General features: G+C 43.2%; 1 protein-coding gene across 1 annotated transcript in view; it reads right to left on the bottom strand.

Moving 5' to 3' along the window:
* Positions 1 to 3,216: 3,216 nt before the first annotated feature.
* SCUBE2 (signal peptide, CUB domain, EGF-like 2) overlaps positions 3,217 to 16,865 on the bottom strand; it is a gene marked incomplete at its 5' end in the record, with an annotated part of 39,592 nt that continues 25,943 nt past the window's right edge. Inside the window, 6 exons of the mRNA XM_010158747.1 lie at positions 3,217 to 3,872; positions 4,612 to 4,691; positions 5,792 to 5,944; positions 6,793 to 6,990; positions 8,153 to 8,314; positions 10,862 to 11,029. Of these exons, the coding sequence (XP_010157049.1) occupies positions 3,720 to 3,872; positions 4,612 to 4,691; positions 5,792 to 5,944; positions 6,793 to 6,990; positions 8,153 to 8,314; positions 10,862 to 11,029 (914 nt within the window). The remainder of the gene's footprint in view (positions 3,873 to 4,611; positions 4,692 to 5,791; positions 5,945 to 6,792; positions 6,991 to 8,152; positions 8,315 to 10,861; positions 11,030 to 16,865) is intronic.

Genomic DNA, 16,865 nt, shown 5'->3' with positions numbered 1-16,865 from the left:
GTCTTAACACAGGGTTTCACCTTGCTGGTTTGTTTTGGTTTATTAATTCTTTTTAAATTTAAAACCAAAGGGGCTTGGGGGTTCTTTACTTATATTTTTAGAAAAAAAATCATATTGATCTAAAATGCAATAAATACTTCGGAGTTACTTTAAGTAGTTTATTGTGTCTTCATACAGCTAATTACAATAGGCCAATTGACTCCAGCTCATCATATAGGAGACATTTTTAGCATAATTATTAGAATTAATACCATGATAGTTCTGGCATTACACTAGCCAGAAATATGTGCACCCCTAAATATATAAAGAATTTTACCTTGGTGTGTATAGATGCAGGCTAATAATATGTTACCTGAAACAGAATGCTATGGTAAGCAGATGTTCGTAGGCTAAAGTCTAGCTGATGTGCAATACCTAGCTACATAACCCCTAATTTTGTCACACAACTACTCTTTAGCACAGCAAAGACAACTGAAAATACTACCCAAGGTTTTCATGCAACTAAAAGTTCACTGGTTTATTTCTCTTATTAAGAGTAACAGTCTGAAACGTTTCACATTCATTTACAATCATGAAAAAGAATCTTCTGCTTATCTCATGTAGGTGACATTAAGTCATCCAGTTAATGCTAATTATTATTTCAAAAGTTAAATCCTGCTTTATAAGGTTAAACGTCATTTTGAGTCATTTGTTGCCAAAAAATAACATCAGTCTACAACCACACAGAAAGTAGAAATTGAAATTTCTACAGAGCCATTACCATTGCTATGAAGATACAATGCCAAGTGTTACAAGATGCTGCAAGTTATCACTTCTCCCAATATTTAAGATGGCAAAAATTCTCTCTTCACTTTTTACTGCATACACAGGATCTACAGTAAAAGGGGAGATTTTGATTCATAACATCAGATCAAGAATAACAGAAGTGCTTCTGAATTTATTTTTTTCTGTAGAAAACAGACAGGGCTGTGGAGCAAAAAGAATTTTTCTTCAAGGGCGGGCAGATTTTTCTCCCCAGCCTCAGACCATACACCACACTGACTCACTCCTCTTCCCACACACAGCAGTGAAAATGGCCTGTGCACACCAGCGCAACAGAAACAAAGCTGGGATCCACCGCACAGACTGAAGGCGATACGCTGGTCCCACAGCAGCCGTGCAGAGCTGGAACAGTGTGCCTACGAGATGAGGTGGAGTGCAACGAACCCAGAGCTCAAGTCAGTAACTCGCACACAGGGCAGAAAAGCCCAATTTCAACAATTAAAAATATCCGGATGTTTCACACCTTTTGTTTTCTTGACCCCTTGTTGAAACCAATCACTCTGACTTGTCTGTCACTCAGCAACACAGAGCAGAAATGCTCAGATCTGTAGCCTTCTTGGGAGCAGATACAGCAGAACTGGCTTGTTCCCGCTGGCAGAGAGCGCACAGACCACAGCAAAGCCACCCTGCCAGGCTGGCCCGGGAGCTGGCACACCACGGTCCCCTCCTGCCAGTGCCCCACAGCAGGCCTCTAACTCAGCCATGCACTCAGGGCAGAACTGCAGCACCTCACCCGTTTCAAAGGGCTCCACTGCCACACAGAGATGGTTGGTGGGTCACGGCGACCCTGTTCAGCATGGAGCACGCCAGCCCGGAACGCAGAATGGGATCCTGCCCCTCTGTTCTAAGTCACCCCCTGCCTCCCTCCCTCCCGCCAAGCCTGTTTGCTCCCTTTGCTGCAGGCCTGGCGGCCCCTTCCCGGAACGGACGCTCACCACCCTGCCACAGGAACCCACAAGCAGCTCTTGAGCTGGAGCGGGAGCCCCAGCACAGCCAGCAAGGGGACAGTCCTCCCTCTTGGCAGCCACACAAGCAATTTCCCTCCTCCACTCAGACCACGGCAAGAGGAACACAACACCACATCACCCCGTCCCAAGAGGCTCAGCTCCCCTGCTGCTGCCTCAGACCACTGCCCCCTCCCGTCACACCACGGCCACGCCGTGTCCTTAGCACGTGACAGGCTGCACTGCCTCACGTGCCACGGCAGCCCTGTTCTGCGGCACAAGTTCGACACGAGACTGCATTTGGTAGCACTCGTTTGCTCCTAGCAGTGCAGGGAAGAGGTTCAGACCCTGGCTCGTGATGAGAGTTTCACCTGTCGCACTATGGACGTGTTACGATTCGCATACAACAGTTAAATACCACATACCAATGCAGTGAAACCCAGGGAGATCAGACTCCACACCCTAGGAAAGGCAGCGTTCCCCCCTGGCTACACTGCAACGTGTCAGTACCTTTCCTACGGGGCACAGGGAAGTCTGGCACCCCCTGCACCCACCACTCAGCACTGCCAGCGACCAACAGGTCGAGTCCACCTCCAAATGAGCGGGACTGCAGCCAGTCCCTTCAAGGCAGAATGCCCAGAAGGGACACTGCACCAAGGGAATGGTTTGCATGCCCAGAGGAGAGTGCTGTGATGTAATGTAAGTGTGGACAGAAGAGCACCGAGACAATAAATACATTTTGATGGACATCATTGTTGCTACAGGCCCTTTCAGAACAGCCTTCTCTCACATAAGAAACACAACCCGAGGAAAAGGACACAGTTTGGGAATCTTGAACAGCATTTTACCATAGACCACTTTCACAGCCACAGTCTGGTTGAAGAATATCTTTGTAAATGTACTCTCCAGCAAGACAGGGAAAGCACCCCTTCTCTGCTCAGGGTCATCGCCAGGTGCTCAGACAAGGTAAGGAATATAAGGAGTGAGGCTCAGCTCATATAAGAACATTAAACAGGTTTAAACAGTGATGTACAAGAGTATGATCTATGCAAAACCTGCATTTAAAATGGGGCTTGTGTGTTCAGCTGCAAGTACTCAGAGAACAGGGTTTTATACTGATCAGAAGAGCCGATGCCTCATGCTGTCCCAGGCCTATGCACAGGGAGAGCGCACTGGGATTTAGCACAGAATCTGTGCTGTTGTAACATTCGCAGTCAGCCAAAATGGAAGCGTCCAATGGGTCAGGATCTGTTTTCCATTACTATGGTGCCCTAGTTTTATTGTAGTATCATTCCATTTAAACGAATACGTCATTAGCATGAACACAGCGTGCTCCAGAGGCAGAGCATTCAAGCTAACATTCAACCCTTTGCTTATTCCTCCATATGCATCTTACAACATATAGTTCAGAAGAAAATTACACCTTGTGCAATTCCTGGACTCACTGGTTTGGATTAAAACTATTTCAATCTTAGCTCCGAGTTTCCTGCGTAGCGAAAGTTAAAAGAGACATCAGTCTTGTTCTCACTTTCAGTGAGAACAAACATGAACCCAGCTTTGTTGAGGTAACATGCATTAAGGGCAGTCCAGAGTTCACCCCAAACCACACTACTTACAGCCTGTCTGTCCTCATTAGAGTTACTGATGAAGCAACAGGGCAGAGCTCCACAAACTTCTGCTTGACACCACTGAGTTACAGAAGTTATGGGCAGTCTCTGATTCAGAGACCATTGAAGTATCCTTGGTACCCAAAAGGTATTCTCTGGAAAGGAATCAAAATTCTGTTCACCAAAATATTTATATTAGCTAAGAAAGCCAAACTCTGCCAAGAACGGAGCTGGCAAGCTTCCCTGGAGTTTCTCTGCCAGTGTGTAAAACACAGAAATCAGCCCCACCTACCACAGCCCCTCTGTGCATGCCCAGGGCTGGTTGGTTTTTTAAGTACAGTGCCAGCTATTTGTAAGGCCTCAAAAATCTGGAAACTTTAGAGCGCAGCAGCCGAATGAAGGATCTTGGAAACATCTCTCTTGACTCCTGGGCTGTGTACTTGAAGTAGTTCTGTGGATGTGCCAACACATCAAACAATGCTTTTATCAGTTTCTTGTCCTAGAAAAAAGCAAGCAGATTTTACTGTCATTCCACAGAGGAGTTTGGGTCAGTATTACCAAAGCTTAATGACTAACTCATAAAATATTATGAGCATTTTACTTTTTAAGTACCAATGTTTCAGGGGCTCAGAAACTAATGGAGCAAGGCTGACATTCAGACCCCAGGGAACTCACTGGATTTTCACATTTATCATTAGTAGCACCAGGATTTCTCCCCTCCTTATACTTCCAAGAACAACAAAACCCACAAGAGAAACAAACACTGGATCTAATATCCAGCAAAAGACAGGTTTGCTTGGGATGACATCACAACTTGCCCATGCAACTGTCTCCTAACCAAGGTCAGAGAAGTGAAATCCTCAAAGAGATTTTTTTCACCCAGGGAAGAAAAGTCCTTGATAATCTACAGGCTGCAAACAGCAACACCAAGTGCTTCTCCAAGAGATTAAATCCCATGTCCCTTGGTTTGCTCCACTGGTTTCTTCCAGCACAATCTATGTGAAGCTCAAGGGTCTATCATCACCACAGACTCCCTTGTAGGTATGATCCCCCTGGACAAAGGGTCTCATATCCACTGCTCTGCACAACTGGGATGTGCTGATTCACCTCACTTCCCCGAAGCAGCATGTGTCCAGTGCACCAGGGAGCAGATCTGATGCAGAGCAGGAGGTAACCTTGCTGGCAAAAAACAGTGTCATTTTCAACCAAAACCAACATATTTAGTGGGAGGAATATACCTTAAGTATTTCTTGATGATTTTCAGATGCATAAAGTCTACCATCACGAACAATGTCTTCTATTAGTTCTTGATAATCCTCTGTGGGGAATGCAGAAGAGAGTCATTTGCAGGTTCACTTCACTTATGCACTCAACACCTCCCCTGGTTACACATGCAATGGTTACACATTCTACCCCCAAAACCAACAGTGGTACTTGGCCCTCATATTAGCAGTCAGAAAATATTCCAAATACTGTTCTGTAAAGAAACTACAAATACTGTTTACTCTGAAAACAGTGTACTCTGCTGAGCTGCTCAGCACCAATCTGTCAAAAGCAAAAGAAATCATAACGCATCTAGGACTGTAGCGCATACGGTAACCAAGTAGCCTGCTTCAAACCAACTGCACTGCAGAAACTTATCTGCAATTACCCACAACTTGTTCCTGACTTCTTTCTACAGTAAAGAAAAACAAGGTTTAAGAGGAAGTTTCCTCTTAAAAGGCAAACTTCCTGTTCAATCAAAACTTGAAATGCTCCAGAATGAGAGGACTCCCCCAAAAAAATTAATTATCCGCTGTTATGAAACTCTGCAGACCACAGCGAGGACAACTCCTTCACATTTAATCCAGTGTGAACAGAAACATGCCATATCATTTTCACATCACTTATGCTGAAGGGCAAAGCCTCAGTTCCAGTTTCACTCCTGGTGACTCTGACAAGGATAGAGGGAATCTCTTGCCCCTCAAGCTTCTTTTTAATACAGATATTTTGCTTTCTGGTACTAGATTACAGATGGTAGCAGCAACACAGTAAGTTAGACACACCTGGGTTCTGCCCAGTTACTAACTGGGGGCACTCTGCTGCCACGTGAAGCAACCCAGAACTGGGAAGGCAGAAAAACGCATAAAACAGATTGTGGCTCTGAGCTCTGTGTTTTGCAGGTCAGACCCCAGAATCCTAGCTCTGTGTTTAGGTCTGTAGAACACTGGAAGTATGGTGGCACTTAGGACAGCAGTGCAATGCAGAACTCCTTAAACCAGCTTTAAATGAAAACAGCTACTGGAAGTAGTCTCATAGTGACAATGTTGAGAGTCCGGGGTTACTCTGCTGCTTAACAGGGTCAAGGAGCCCACAAGGATTTCTGCACTGCTGCAGCTGTGCTAGTCCACATAAGCTCAGCTGCTCACATCCACTTACCATCATACGTTACATAAGGAACTTGGAATCCTTTGGCACTATTCCCTTCATTTGACTTGAACTGGATCCACAACTTCTTAGACCTAGAAGTGAAAGCTATAGGGCGTTCGTAGGTTTGACAGGTTTCATACGTGGTCACTGAGTTGGAAGAAGCTTTCAAAGAAAACACACAGTAGGCAGTTATCTGACAATGCCTCATACTGCTGAATAATTAGAAAATAGATTAAACTACCATGACAAGAAATGTTTGCTGGTGTTACAAAAACTCCTCAAAATGTGGCAGGCCACCAGTGGATGGTAGGCCATCAACAGGAAAATTCTTGGTCAACGAATATTTTCCTGTTTCCTAAAAAGCAGTCTCTCTTTTGAAGGATGTGCCTATACTAGAAATTGCAGCCATTTAGTCACACACAGGCACCTCAGGGACTAGCAAGCATCTCTTCTTTCCTAATCCAGGCTACAATTGCTTAGCATAATTCATGACTAGGTATCTCGAACTATCTACCCATAGCCTTGCACCCTTGTTTCATCTGAACCTATGGAGCAGCATTACCCAACAGGATTTCTCTATTTATCATTTAAAGAAATTTCTACTCTTAGAATCACAGAATGGTTTGGGTTGGAAGGGACCTTAAAGATCATCTAGTTCCAACCCCCCTGCCATGGGCAGGGACACCTTCCACTAGACCAGGTTGCTCAAAGCCTCATCCAGCCTGGCCTTGGACACTTCGAGGGATGGGGCATCCACAGCTTCTCTGGGCAACCTGTGCCAGTGCCTCACCACCCTCTCTGCGAAGAATTTCTTCCTGATATCTAATCTAAGCCTCCCCACTTTCAATTTACACCCATTACCCCTTGTCCTATCACTACAGGCTCTTGTAAAAAGTCCTCTTGAGGCCAGCCAGGCTACATTTAGTTTATGTAAACAACAATGCACGTGAGAGACTTGTGTTGGATACTGAGATAGACACCATATGCCTCAGCAGAGATTTCTGACTTACAGCTTTTTCGCATCACCAGGTAATCTCCACACTCATCTTCTATCGGTAGAAATATTTCTGGAACCACAATCAGAATACGGCGCTTGGGCGGTGGGTTAATATTCCAAGTACACTCAGTATTTGCAGGATAGTCCCCAGGATAGTTGGGTGATTCAATATATCCAGTGTAATCTCCCAGTTCACCTCCACACTGCCTATCTGAAAAAGCAACACAGTCTGCAGGAGTAGGCAAAATGCAGTCACCCTACAGCTCGTCGATGTCAGAAACAGTACGTGGGTGACAGACACACAAACTTTTCTGTTTGCATCTGATGCAGGTACAGTTGTCTTTGCCAGCCTCACTTCACACTGCTGCCTGCTTCTGCCTCTGTGTTTCAATCCATGTTGGAACATACCAATACACACTAGTCCCTGTTAACACAGCAGGCACGATCGGCAAAGCCACATCCCAGTCGCAGGGCAGTTGTAAGAGGACACAAAAATGGTGAAGCAAGGATGCTCCACTTGCTTGTACAGACAGACTGTTCCCATAGAAGTATCAGCTGAAGTCTAATGGGAGCCTGGAGTGCTCCACTCGGGCATCCTGCCTGCAGCAGCACAGACATGGCACGCCTTTCCTCTGCACAAATCAGCATGCTGGCAGTAAGACAGGGTGCCCCCAGTGCAGGAGTCCGTGCCCCCCAACTCTGTGTGGGCACAAGGGTCTGGACACCACAGCACTATAACAGGGATGTGTGGGTGTGACATGCCCAGGGAACGGATTCTTTAAGCGAGACACATGCAGCTCCCAGAAACATATTTCTATGTATGTATGCGCATCTGTGTGTATATGTCTCCAGAGGTTCTTTGGAGGAGTCACCTCAGTTGTCTATTTTAACTCTTTAATTTACCCCCAGCTTCCCACACTATGGCTACCATAATCTAGAACAGTCTCTCTTTGGAATAGCCTGTGTCAAAGGTTGTTATTAAGAAGAAATGGTTACTAGAGCTATTAAGTTTTGTGAGCCAACTTCCACTCCTTTTAATAGAGGGAAAGAAATCAGGGTGCCGAGAACACAAACTGTCTGCAGTGTTATGGGAGAAAAGATTTAACAGCAAGACCCGGAGTGACCCAGCACCAACTGGCAAGACAAAATGATCACTTACCTTCACCAGAACGATGGAACCAGCCTGCAGAAATGGTCTCTTATGGACCTCAGCCATGTGGGATGAACTGCAGGCAGGCAGCAAAAGAGGAGCAACACCTTCTCTCCAAGCTTCCTGAAGCAAAGCTACATGGTGCCCTTAGGGCCACTCTGAATATTAATGGACCAGTCTTTTCATTTGTAACAGATCATCAAAACCATCTTGCTGTACTTACTTTTGCACTGTGTTATATTTGTTGACCCATCAAAATCAGTAGTGGTATTTCCAGGGCATGAAATGCAGTAATTCTGTCCAAACTCAGGCTGATATGTCCCAACCATGCAGCGAATACACCGATGAGTTGTGGTATTATAAAAATGGCCAGGAGAACACTGAACTGGACAGTAATTATAGCATGGTTAAAAAAGTGGCACTAGCACATTAGAACATGAATTAGCACATAGAACTATGTATTTTCATAGGACTCGTTATCATTTCAAAAACTGAAATGTCATATTAGTAAACTATGAGGGTAAATAACTATAATCTGTTCAGCTACCTCTGCTTTATCAGGTCACTTTGTGCAAGTTCAAAAATCCCCATTGTAACACTATAGAGCAGTTCTGTGTGGAAGCAGTAATAAAAGGTATGGGGGAGTGAGTCTAACCACCATCATTTTGTAAGCAGGACACTGAGCAGAACAGTGTGTTACCAAGTGATCTAGCCACTGACATTTGACATGGAGGATGAACTGTATGTGGGAATAATAAGTAAACCTTTCTTTCTTGCCAGCTTATGCCAAACAGCATGTGCCCTGCTGCTGCAATCTAGTATACCCCTGTGATCACCTGACCACAAGCAGAGGTGAAAGACTGGCTCTCTACAAGAGGTACATTGCATCGATATTAGTGACTGGTATATTGTCACCACCTCTCAGGATCGCACACTGTCTTGAAACAACAGGCCAGGACCCAGGGTACAGCCACCTCCATCAGATTTGCTGCTGCTTTATCTCATCATGTCACACAAAACATCAGGTTAGCTAGACATATAAGGAATAGCCCTCACCAGGCATCACCAAAGACAGACCATCACTCTTTCACAAACAGAATAGATTTTATAAAAAATTTAGATACGAGATAGACATACAAAGGGGAAAAATCCTTTCTAGCACACATGCAACTTTTTTCCCTAGTTCCCTGCATGCAGACAGGAAGATTTTCTTCTCTCATTGAAATCTGAGAATATTGGACCCCAAACACCTCTGCTTACATCTCTAATATGCTTCTTTTAATTTGATTTTGCTCAGCTATTTTGTATCTGCACCTACGCCCATCACCATCTGTACTGAAACCTGGCAGAAAGCAGTCAAGAGGACCAGCCATATACTTTCTCTGCTCTTAACTCCATCATCACCTTGCTTCTTTTTGCTTACCCTTTTAACCTGTGGGACTAGAAGCAAATTAAAACCTATTCCTATTCCTTTTACCTAATCTGTCAAGTTTATCTCTCCCAGTTCAACAACAAAATAATTTACTACCTTGCCTTTCAAATGTAGTTTTCTGTGCTGCACAGTCCCTTTTTTCTATTCCTTTTAAGCTCTGCTTACTCCCAAGTGCTGAGCTTTGTAAGCTAGCTCAGTCTGGAGTCCTTCCTGCATACTCCACCCCCCAATCTAAATGTTTCAGACACAAGTTCCAAATAGTTCTTGCATCTGTGATTTCATGTCTCGTGTGGCCTCTTCCACATGCAAATTCCTGAGCTCTTCATTCCAGTTAATACAAAAAATTCCTTTAATCTCCACTCTAATTTGAGAGCTGAACCTCATTTATAGACCTGTTTTTGTTTATGTTAAAGAAAACTGAAATCCATTCCTCTTATCTTGATCCAAGGTTTTTAACATAGTTTTTTTACTGCCTTAACTTTGCAAAATTAAGTATGAAGCTACAGCATTTGTGGATTCATTGATTTCTTCACTGAAGAAATCTATTAGCTGTCACATTATTACCAGTAATATCAATTCTTCAACCATACTGCAAAATTCTTCTATTATGTTGCAATTCTCAGTAGTAAACATATCTTAACTGACACTAGAGAATCTCTTAATCCAAACAACTACCAAATGTTTGCATCAGGACCTTATTTCTATGCCTTATTTCTACTTTGCTGCAGTAGATTTTTCTGTTAACACTTCTCAGTCAAGTGATTTTGATACAAGTGATGTTCTTTTGTCCGTGCTTTTAAGACACTGAACAAACCATTATACTGATTAACAATTCATCTCTCTCCATGGACACATTTTTTCAGCATTTTCAAAGGCAACTTCATAGCTGTCTTTCAGCTTTCTGTATGTTAGATAACTAAGATGCTAACAAAATTCCTTAATTTTTAAAGATATGATCCCCACGTGATTTTCATTCCTGTGAGAAAAACCTTGGGAGCAGGTCAGCCCCACTGTGCCCAAGTTTAGAGGGTTGTCTGAGGTACTGCAGGGTCAAGCTGAATGCTAGTTTTTAAAGTATATCCCAAAGCATCCAAGCCAGTTTTTCATTATGAATATAAAATAAACTATTTTCTTACTTATCCTCCAGGACTTCAATTCTCTCCTTCACATTTTCATGTTGCTGCTGTGCTCAAACCCAATGTCACTAAAGGCATACTGGTCTTGATTTTTTTCTTGAGACTTTTTTCCTCCCTGCTGTTCCTTTATGACTTTTCACAGATCAGCGACCAACTTCCATTATCTCCCAACCCCTTCTCAAGTCTTGCATAAGAATCAGTTATAAAAAGAATTGAGGCTTTATTGAGTTTCCTTGTGGCCAGGCCAGCCACCTATGAGACCCCTTGAAAGGAGAATGACCCTTCTTTGAACGCACCACTTGTAGCACCAGCAGTTACTTTTGCCTCAGAGCAATGCAGTTCATAAAATAAATCTTGACCTTACCTTTGGTCTCACAGTCCTGAAACAAGGATGCACTGCTATGCCTTGTTGTCAGACCTCCTCCGCAGGGAAAGCAGGACACTCTCCCAGCTTCAGGCTGGTATGTTCCAAGGGGACATGGCAAACAGGGCTTGAAGCCATCAGGAGAATATTCACCTGGTGAGCACTGATCTAGAAGAGGAAGAACAAACTTGCTTCAACCTGCACGTTATAGGTGCAGGTATGTTAGTGAGCCTGCACAGGTCCTGAAACCCCACATGAAACTGCTCTCCTCTTTACTTGGGAGGCAGGAGCCAGGGTTTCTGAATGGAATGCTAGTGACAGGCAGAACTTAATACATCCAACGTACCCTGTAAAACTGAAAACAGATACTGGTAACCTCTGGTGCTGGTGAGCTCTTCTGTGAGTTGGAATGGATGTCACGCTTTGTTGCAAAGCTACACTGGACACTAGGCCTGTCCAGTACTCTCTGTTCATCTGTACAGTGCAATTACATAGTGATTATCTCCTCTTTCTAGATAAAGAACTCTTGGACTCCACCCAAAAGAAATAATTTAGTCCTGAACCTAAGATGCCAAAAATATAATTCCAATTTCTACAAGTATTTTAATCTTAATATTATTGAATATTCATATTTCATAACCATTGGTGTTACTGAATTGTGTGAAAACATTGAGCACAACAAGTATTTGTGCAAATTCACTAAACTAAACATTATGTGTGCCTCAAAGATTTTTAAAGCAGAAATACTCTTGTCATTCTTCTGATGCTGGATCTTAGATACTTATTATGTGTACACTGGAATGCTCTGTTCTGTAGGGTACCTAGATAGCACTACCTCAATATGACTCACTTTACTTAAACACACACCACAGTATTATCTAACAAGCCCAGCAATATTTGAAAAACACTGATTTTCAATTTTTTCACAAAAGTAGTGGCTTCAGTGCCAGTATTTAATAATCACACTGCTCTGGAAAGGCACAAAATACTGTTGCAGTTGTTCAGCTGTGTTGAAAAATTCTGTCCTTTTAAAGACCTGTTACGATAATAAACTGTTAGTTTTGGTTTATAGCTCAAATAAATCACTCTGTGAATAGCTGTTTTGTTAGGAAGTTAAATTGGCCTTGGCTTCATTTCAGGATATATGACAAACAACAAGCAGAGCATTAACTACCGGTCATGATCAATGATGAAAAATTTGTTTATGGATGATACACTGAGTGGAATAGTGAATGTTCCTCCTTAGCTTAAAAATAAAATACAGCGGTTTAAGCAATGCTCTGTAGCTTATCAATGAAAGCTAGTGAGGAAATCTTAGCTCTCGGTTCTAACTTTTTCCACCACACATCACTTCTGCTCTCATAAGGACACACATTCATCTGCTTCCACACTTTTCAAGCCTTTCTTCATTTTATAAACATTCCTACAGAACACTCATCTCTGTACTCTTGTGCAACTCAACAAACACGAATGAATTAAGGCTTTCATTGCAGCACTCCTAATAAGGTAAGGAAAAAGCACTATTTACAATTCCAAGACAAGGGAAGACAATCAAGGTTAGTAAAGGTAATTTTGAGAAGTGGCTACTGACTTCAGAAACCCAGAAAAAAAAAGTACAGACCAGAGAAAATCTCCTTCCCTCAAAAAACTCTATGGCTCTGAAAAATCAGTACTCTGAGTGGCCTCAATAGAGGCTATCTATCCTCTGCTATCTCCCCATAACATGTCTTTTCCCTTCATTTTAATCCTGTCAAGTTTGGAGTTACTTGGGGTTTTTTTGCATTGGGGCTGTGTATGTCTGTTTTGAACAGAATACTACTTTACACTGACACATGTAAAGCCATACAAATTCAACTTTAAAACTGTACTTCAAGGATCCTGAACTAGCTCAGAGTCCAGCACAACCGTAGGTCGGCTAACAGAGCTCAAAGGCAACCTGCCCCAGGCAAGAACCAAACCCACCGTTTCTGTGGAAATGTTACATTTGAGACGTTATCCCATCAGATCTGCCTTGACAATTTTATCATCTGCACCTTTGCCTTGAAATGGCATGTTGTAAAATTGCAGAGCTCCCTCTGAAATTAAACTGAGTTAATCTAAATCTTTGAGGACATTTCAGCAAAGTACCTAATTTTTGAAAAATTGCATTAAGGAAGAGAACTTAAAAAGATGTCCTCAGACATCACCGAGATCCTCAACACACGGACATCCCACAATGGAACTCTGACAGCAAGAAAAAGATGTAGCAGAAGCAGCAGCTGGTGTGTTTCTCTGCCTTCCCTCCACATTGAGACACACCGTGAGCTCCACCTAATTTTCAGTTTCCATGATTCTGAGAACTGGGGCAAGAATCACAAGTTATTTGTCCTTCCTTTTCCTGTTTTCTTAGGGCATAAACCACAACATTCTCATTCCCTATGATAGTACACTCCCACACGTCAGCTAACTAGCAACAAGAAAAAAATACCAGGTTACTGACATTTTGCTTCTGTGGGTTCAAAGCCAAAGCAGGTGGTCAGCAGCCAGACTACTAGCTGAAGTGCAAGGTGACACCACAGCTATTGGTGCTGACCACCTGTCAGCACTTCTGCAATTTGGCAGTTTCTGCGTAATGAAAAAAGGCTGACATTTTGTTACACCTTTGCTCGTGTTAATCCAAGGTCCATTCAGCTGCATGGGAGCTGCTTCAGGCCCCATTTCCCTCCCGACTTCCCCTCGCAGCAGCTGCCCACAGGCAGCCCCACGGCAGGTCTGTAGGATGGTAGGCTACGCCTGTGCAGTGCCCACAGAAGCAGCACAGGGCTGAGACAGTGAAAGGCAGGAACTGTGTAAAATCAACCTGGGCCAAACCAAAATTATTCTATTTGATCTAAACCAATCGATTCAAGTATTTCATTTTGACTTTCCTAAAAGGTGGCAACAAGAAGAAAAAAAGTAAAAAACCAAGTCCAACTAGCTACCACCACTGTAAGTGTGGAGTGTGCACACTGGAGTGTGCAAAACCAGCTGAAAAGAGCTGTGTATAGTGTGGTGGTTATAGCTGAGAACTAGCTGGGAGAGAGAAAAGGATCAAGTGGGAGGACAGAGGCCAGGCTTACCCAACATGGACATAGAGCCATGTAATGACTACCCGGCTCCTTCAGTACGAACTAGTACTTCAAAATAAGAATATTTGTTTGGGCAACGGCAGATGGCTGGAGACAACCCAGGCTGACAGAGAAGTCCAGCTAGATGAGCAATGGGCTTGTTCTGTGGGTCCATGCAGTTTATGTTCACAGAGACCATCACCGTTGTAAGAAGGGGCTGGCCACTCTGCTCAGAAATCACTGCACATCATTACGACAGCCCCAGCGTGTGGTGGCCCTTCCAGGACAGAGCAGGCGAGGGGAGCAATGCTTTTGCAATGGGGGTCACTGGTCTATGAAGCAGCATATGTGGTGCTGCCTCAAAGAACTGGAGAGACTAGGCCTAGATGGATAGGCCTATGAGGGTACTCCACACACATTCTATCTGATGTTACCACATCCAAAAATGAGCCTTATTCTCACGGGTGTTAACCACCCATGCTCATTTTGGAATCACTAAGACTTGAAAAAAGCAAGCAACTTTGGACTATGTTTATGAAGTATGTAAAATACAAAGACTGGGAAAACTCTTTAAATATTTCACTGCCTAGAAGAATGCATAACCTTGTCTTTCCCTCACTATGACTTCTGAGACTTCTTGGGCCACGATGATGCTCAGAGGGCTGGAGCACCTCTCTTATGATAAAAAGCTGAGATAACTGCACTTGTTCAGCCTGGAGAAAAGAAGACTCTGGGAAGACCTTATTTCAGCTTCCAGTACCTGAAGGGGCCTACACGGAAGCTGGGAGGGGACCTTTTACAAGGGCCTGTAGTGACAGGACAAGGGGTAATGGGTTTAAATTGAAAGTGGGTAGGTTTAGATTAGATATCAGGAAGAAGTTCTTCATGGAGAGGGTGGTGAAGCACTGGAACAGGTTGCCCAGAGAAACTGTGGATGCCCCATCCCTGGAAGTGTTCAAGGCCAGGCTGGATGAGGCTTTGAGCAACCTGGTCTAGTGGAAGGGGTCCCTGCCCATGGCAGGGGGGGGGGGACTAAATGATCTTTAAGGTCCCTTCCAACCCCAACGATTCTATGATTCTATGACTTGCACCAAATATTTCAAGCCTTAATAGATCTTATGTGCATATGAGAAAAGAGACTAATACATACAGATGCAGATTTAGCTATTTACACGTTAACAAAATGCTCATTATCCATTGCAAACATTCCAATTACTCCAAGTGATGCCCAAGCTTTTATGCCTCAGTTTCTTCATATATTAGAGACTACATCAAACCAAGCTTTTCAAAGTGGTACAGTGTCCAGACATTTTGATCCAGAAACACATTTGCTGTAAATTGCTCCCAGATCCTTCCCATCTTCCACCTAAAGATGTTCTAAACACAGGCCGCCCATCTAGCCTTTCCTCATTAGCCCTGCAAAGAGCAGGGGTAATGAGGAAAGCCTGTTCAGAAACTCACAGCACTCACCAGGGCCAAATTTAGCAACAAACAAACTTGGTGTTAGGTTCAATTATAGGAACATTAATTATAAGAACATCATTTCAACACAGAAATGATCCCATGGAAATTCATAGGACTGTGCATGAAATCAGGATGATACAAATGAACCCTCAAAAAAAAACCCCACCAAACCCCAAAATAAAAACAAAAAAACAACCAAACAAGAACTGCCTCTAAGTTCAAACTTATCCTGTCATTTGTTTAACTGAAACTGAAAAAGTTTGAGCTTCATTTCACAAAACTAGAAACCGCGTGGCCCTTCCTGACAGATGGGAAATACCCAGCCAAAACAAGATCTGAAGATTTGCAAATAATGACATTAAATCAGAATTCCACTGGCTGGCTTTGCTCTTTTTTTGGAAACCTGATTGTTTTTCTCCAAATGAACAAAAGAACCAATTGCCTCCAGTAGACTTCATTTCTGAAGCCACTGTCTTTGTCTTCAATGCCCATTAAAAACCCGGTCTTGAATCTCATGCAGCTGTTCTAGAGAGAGAAAGAGAAAAAACACCCGTGATAGCTTTTCTTATGCAAAAACAAGAAGAAAAGAAGGGGGGAGGGGCCCACAGGGAACCAGGATTAACAGTTACAAAGACATTTAAAGGCTCTTCCCCTCTTTTCAACACATTAGCCTTTGAGCATTTGCTCCTACAGACAAATGCTGTAGTATCTCAGTGGCTGAGAAGGTGAACCTCATAAAGGAGGTCATGATCCACCAATTCACCATTTTCCTAAAGAATGATGCCTTGACTTTATAAGGAAAATTACCAACAGACACAAATCAATTCTAAAGCGGCATCCTTTAAGTTATTGTGTCTTAGTGGTTCACTCATTTAGGTCACATGAGATGGTCACACATCCTGAGGATTCGTCTTAAATCTCTGATTGTCAGAGCAAGCAGGTTGGCAGAAAGAGCACTCTTTCTCCCATTTGATAATCCATTTCTTCTTGTCAGATTTTTATAAAATTGTAAAAAAATGCAACATACAGTTCTCTTGTGTAACACAACTACTAAGTGTTAACAACTGCAGAGGCAGCAGCATTTTCCTTTTCTCTTTAAATCTCTCTCTCATACTTTTATAATGCCAGTATCATACCACATCTAAACTTCGAAATGCGGTTCCTCATTCTGTGTGAAATGTTAATATTTTATTTGTATCCTCTAAACTAAGGGGACAAAACTGCTGAATGCTGAGCAATGAAATGCATCAACACCTCCCACACGAAATAAAGCTGCTCAACATGTACATCAGAGCAGTGCTTATACCAGCGCTGCTCAGGCTTGCTGTTCGCAGGAGTGACAGGTCTTTGGATGAACCCACTTGAGACTACCAAGCAGCAAGAGCATGCTCACATGTCCTTTTACCCAGCAATTTCAGGGAATGGTACTTTTCATTGCCTCCTTTCATCTCTTA

This window comes from Eurypyga helias, unplaced genomic scaffold, assembly GCF_000690775.1.
Source record: "Eurypyga helias isolate BGI_N326 unplaced genomic scaffold, ASM69077v1 scaffold4719, whole genome shotgun sequence".
Taxonomy (NCBI): domain Eukaryota; kingdom Metazoa; phylum Chordata; class Aves; order Eurypygiformes; family Eurypygidae; genus Eurypyga; species Eurypyga helias.
This window is presented reverse-complemented; position numbering and strand designations above follow the sequence as displayed.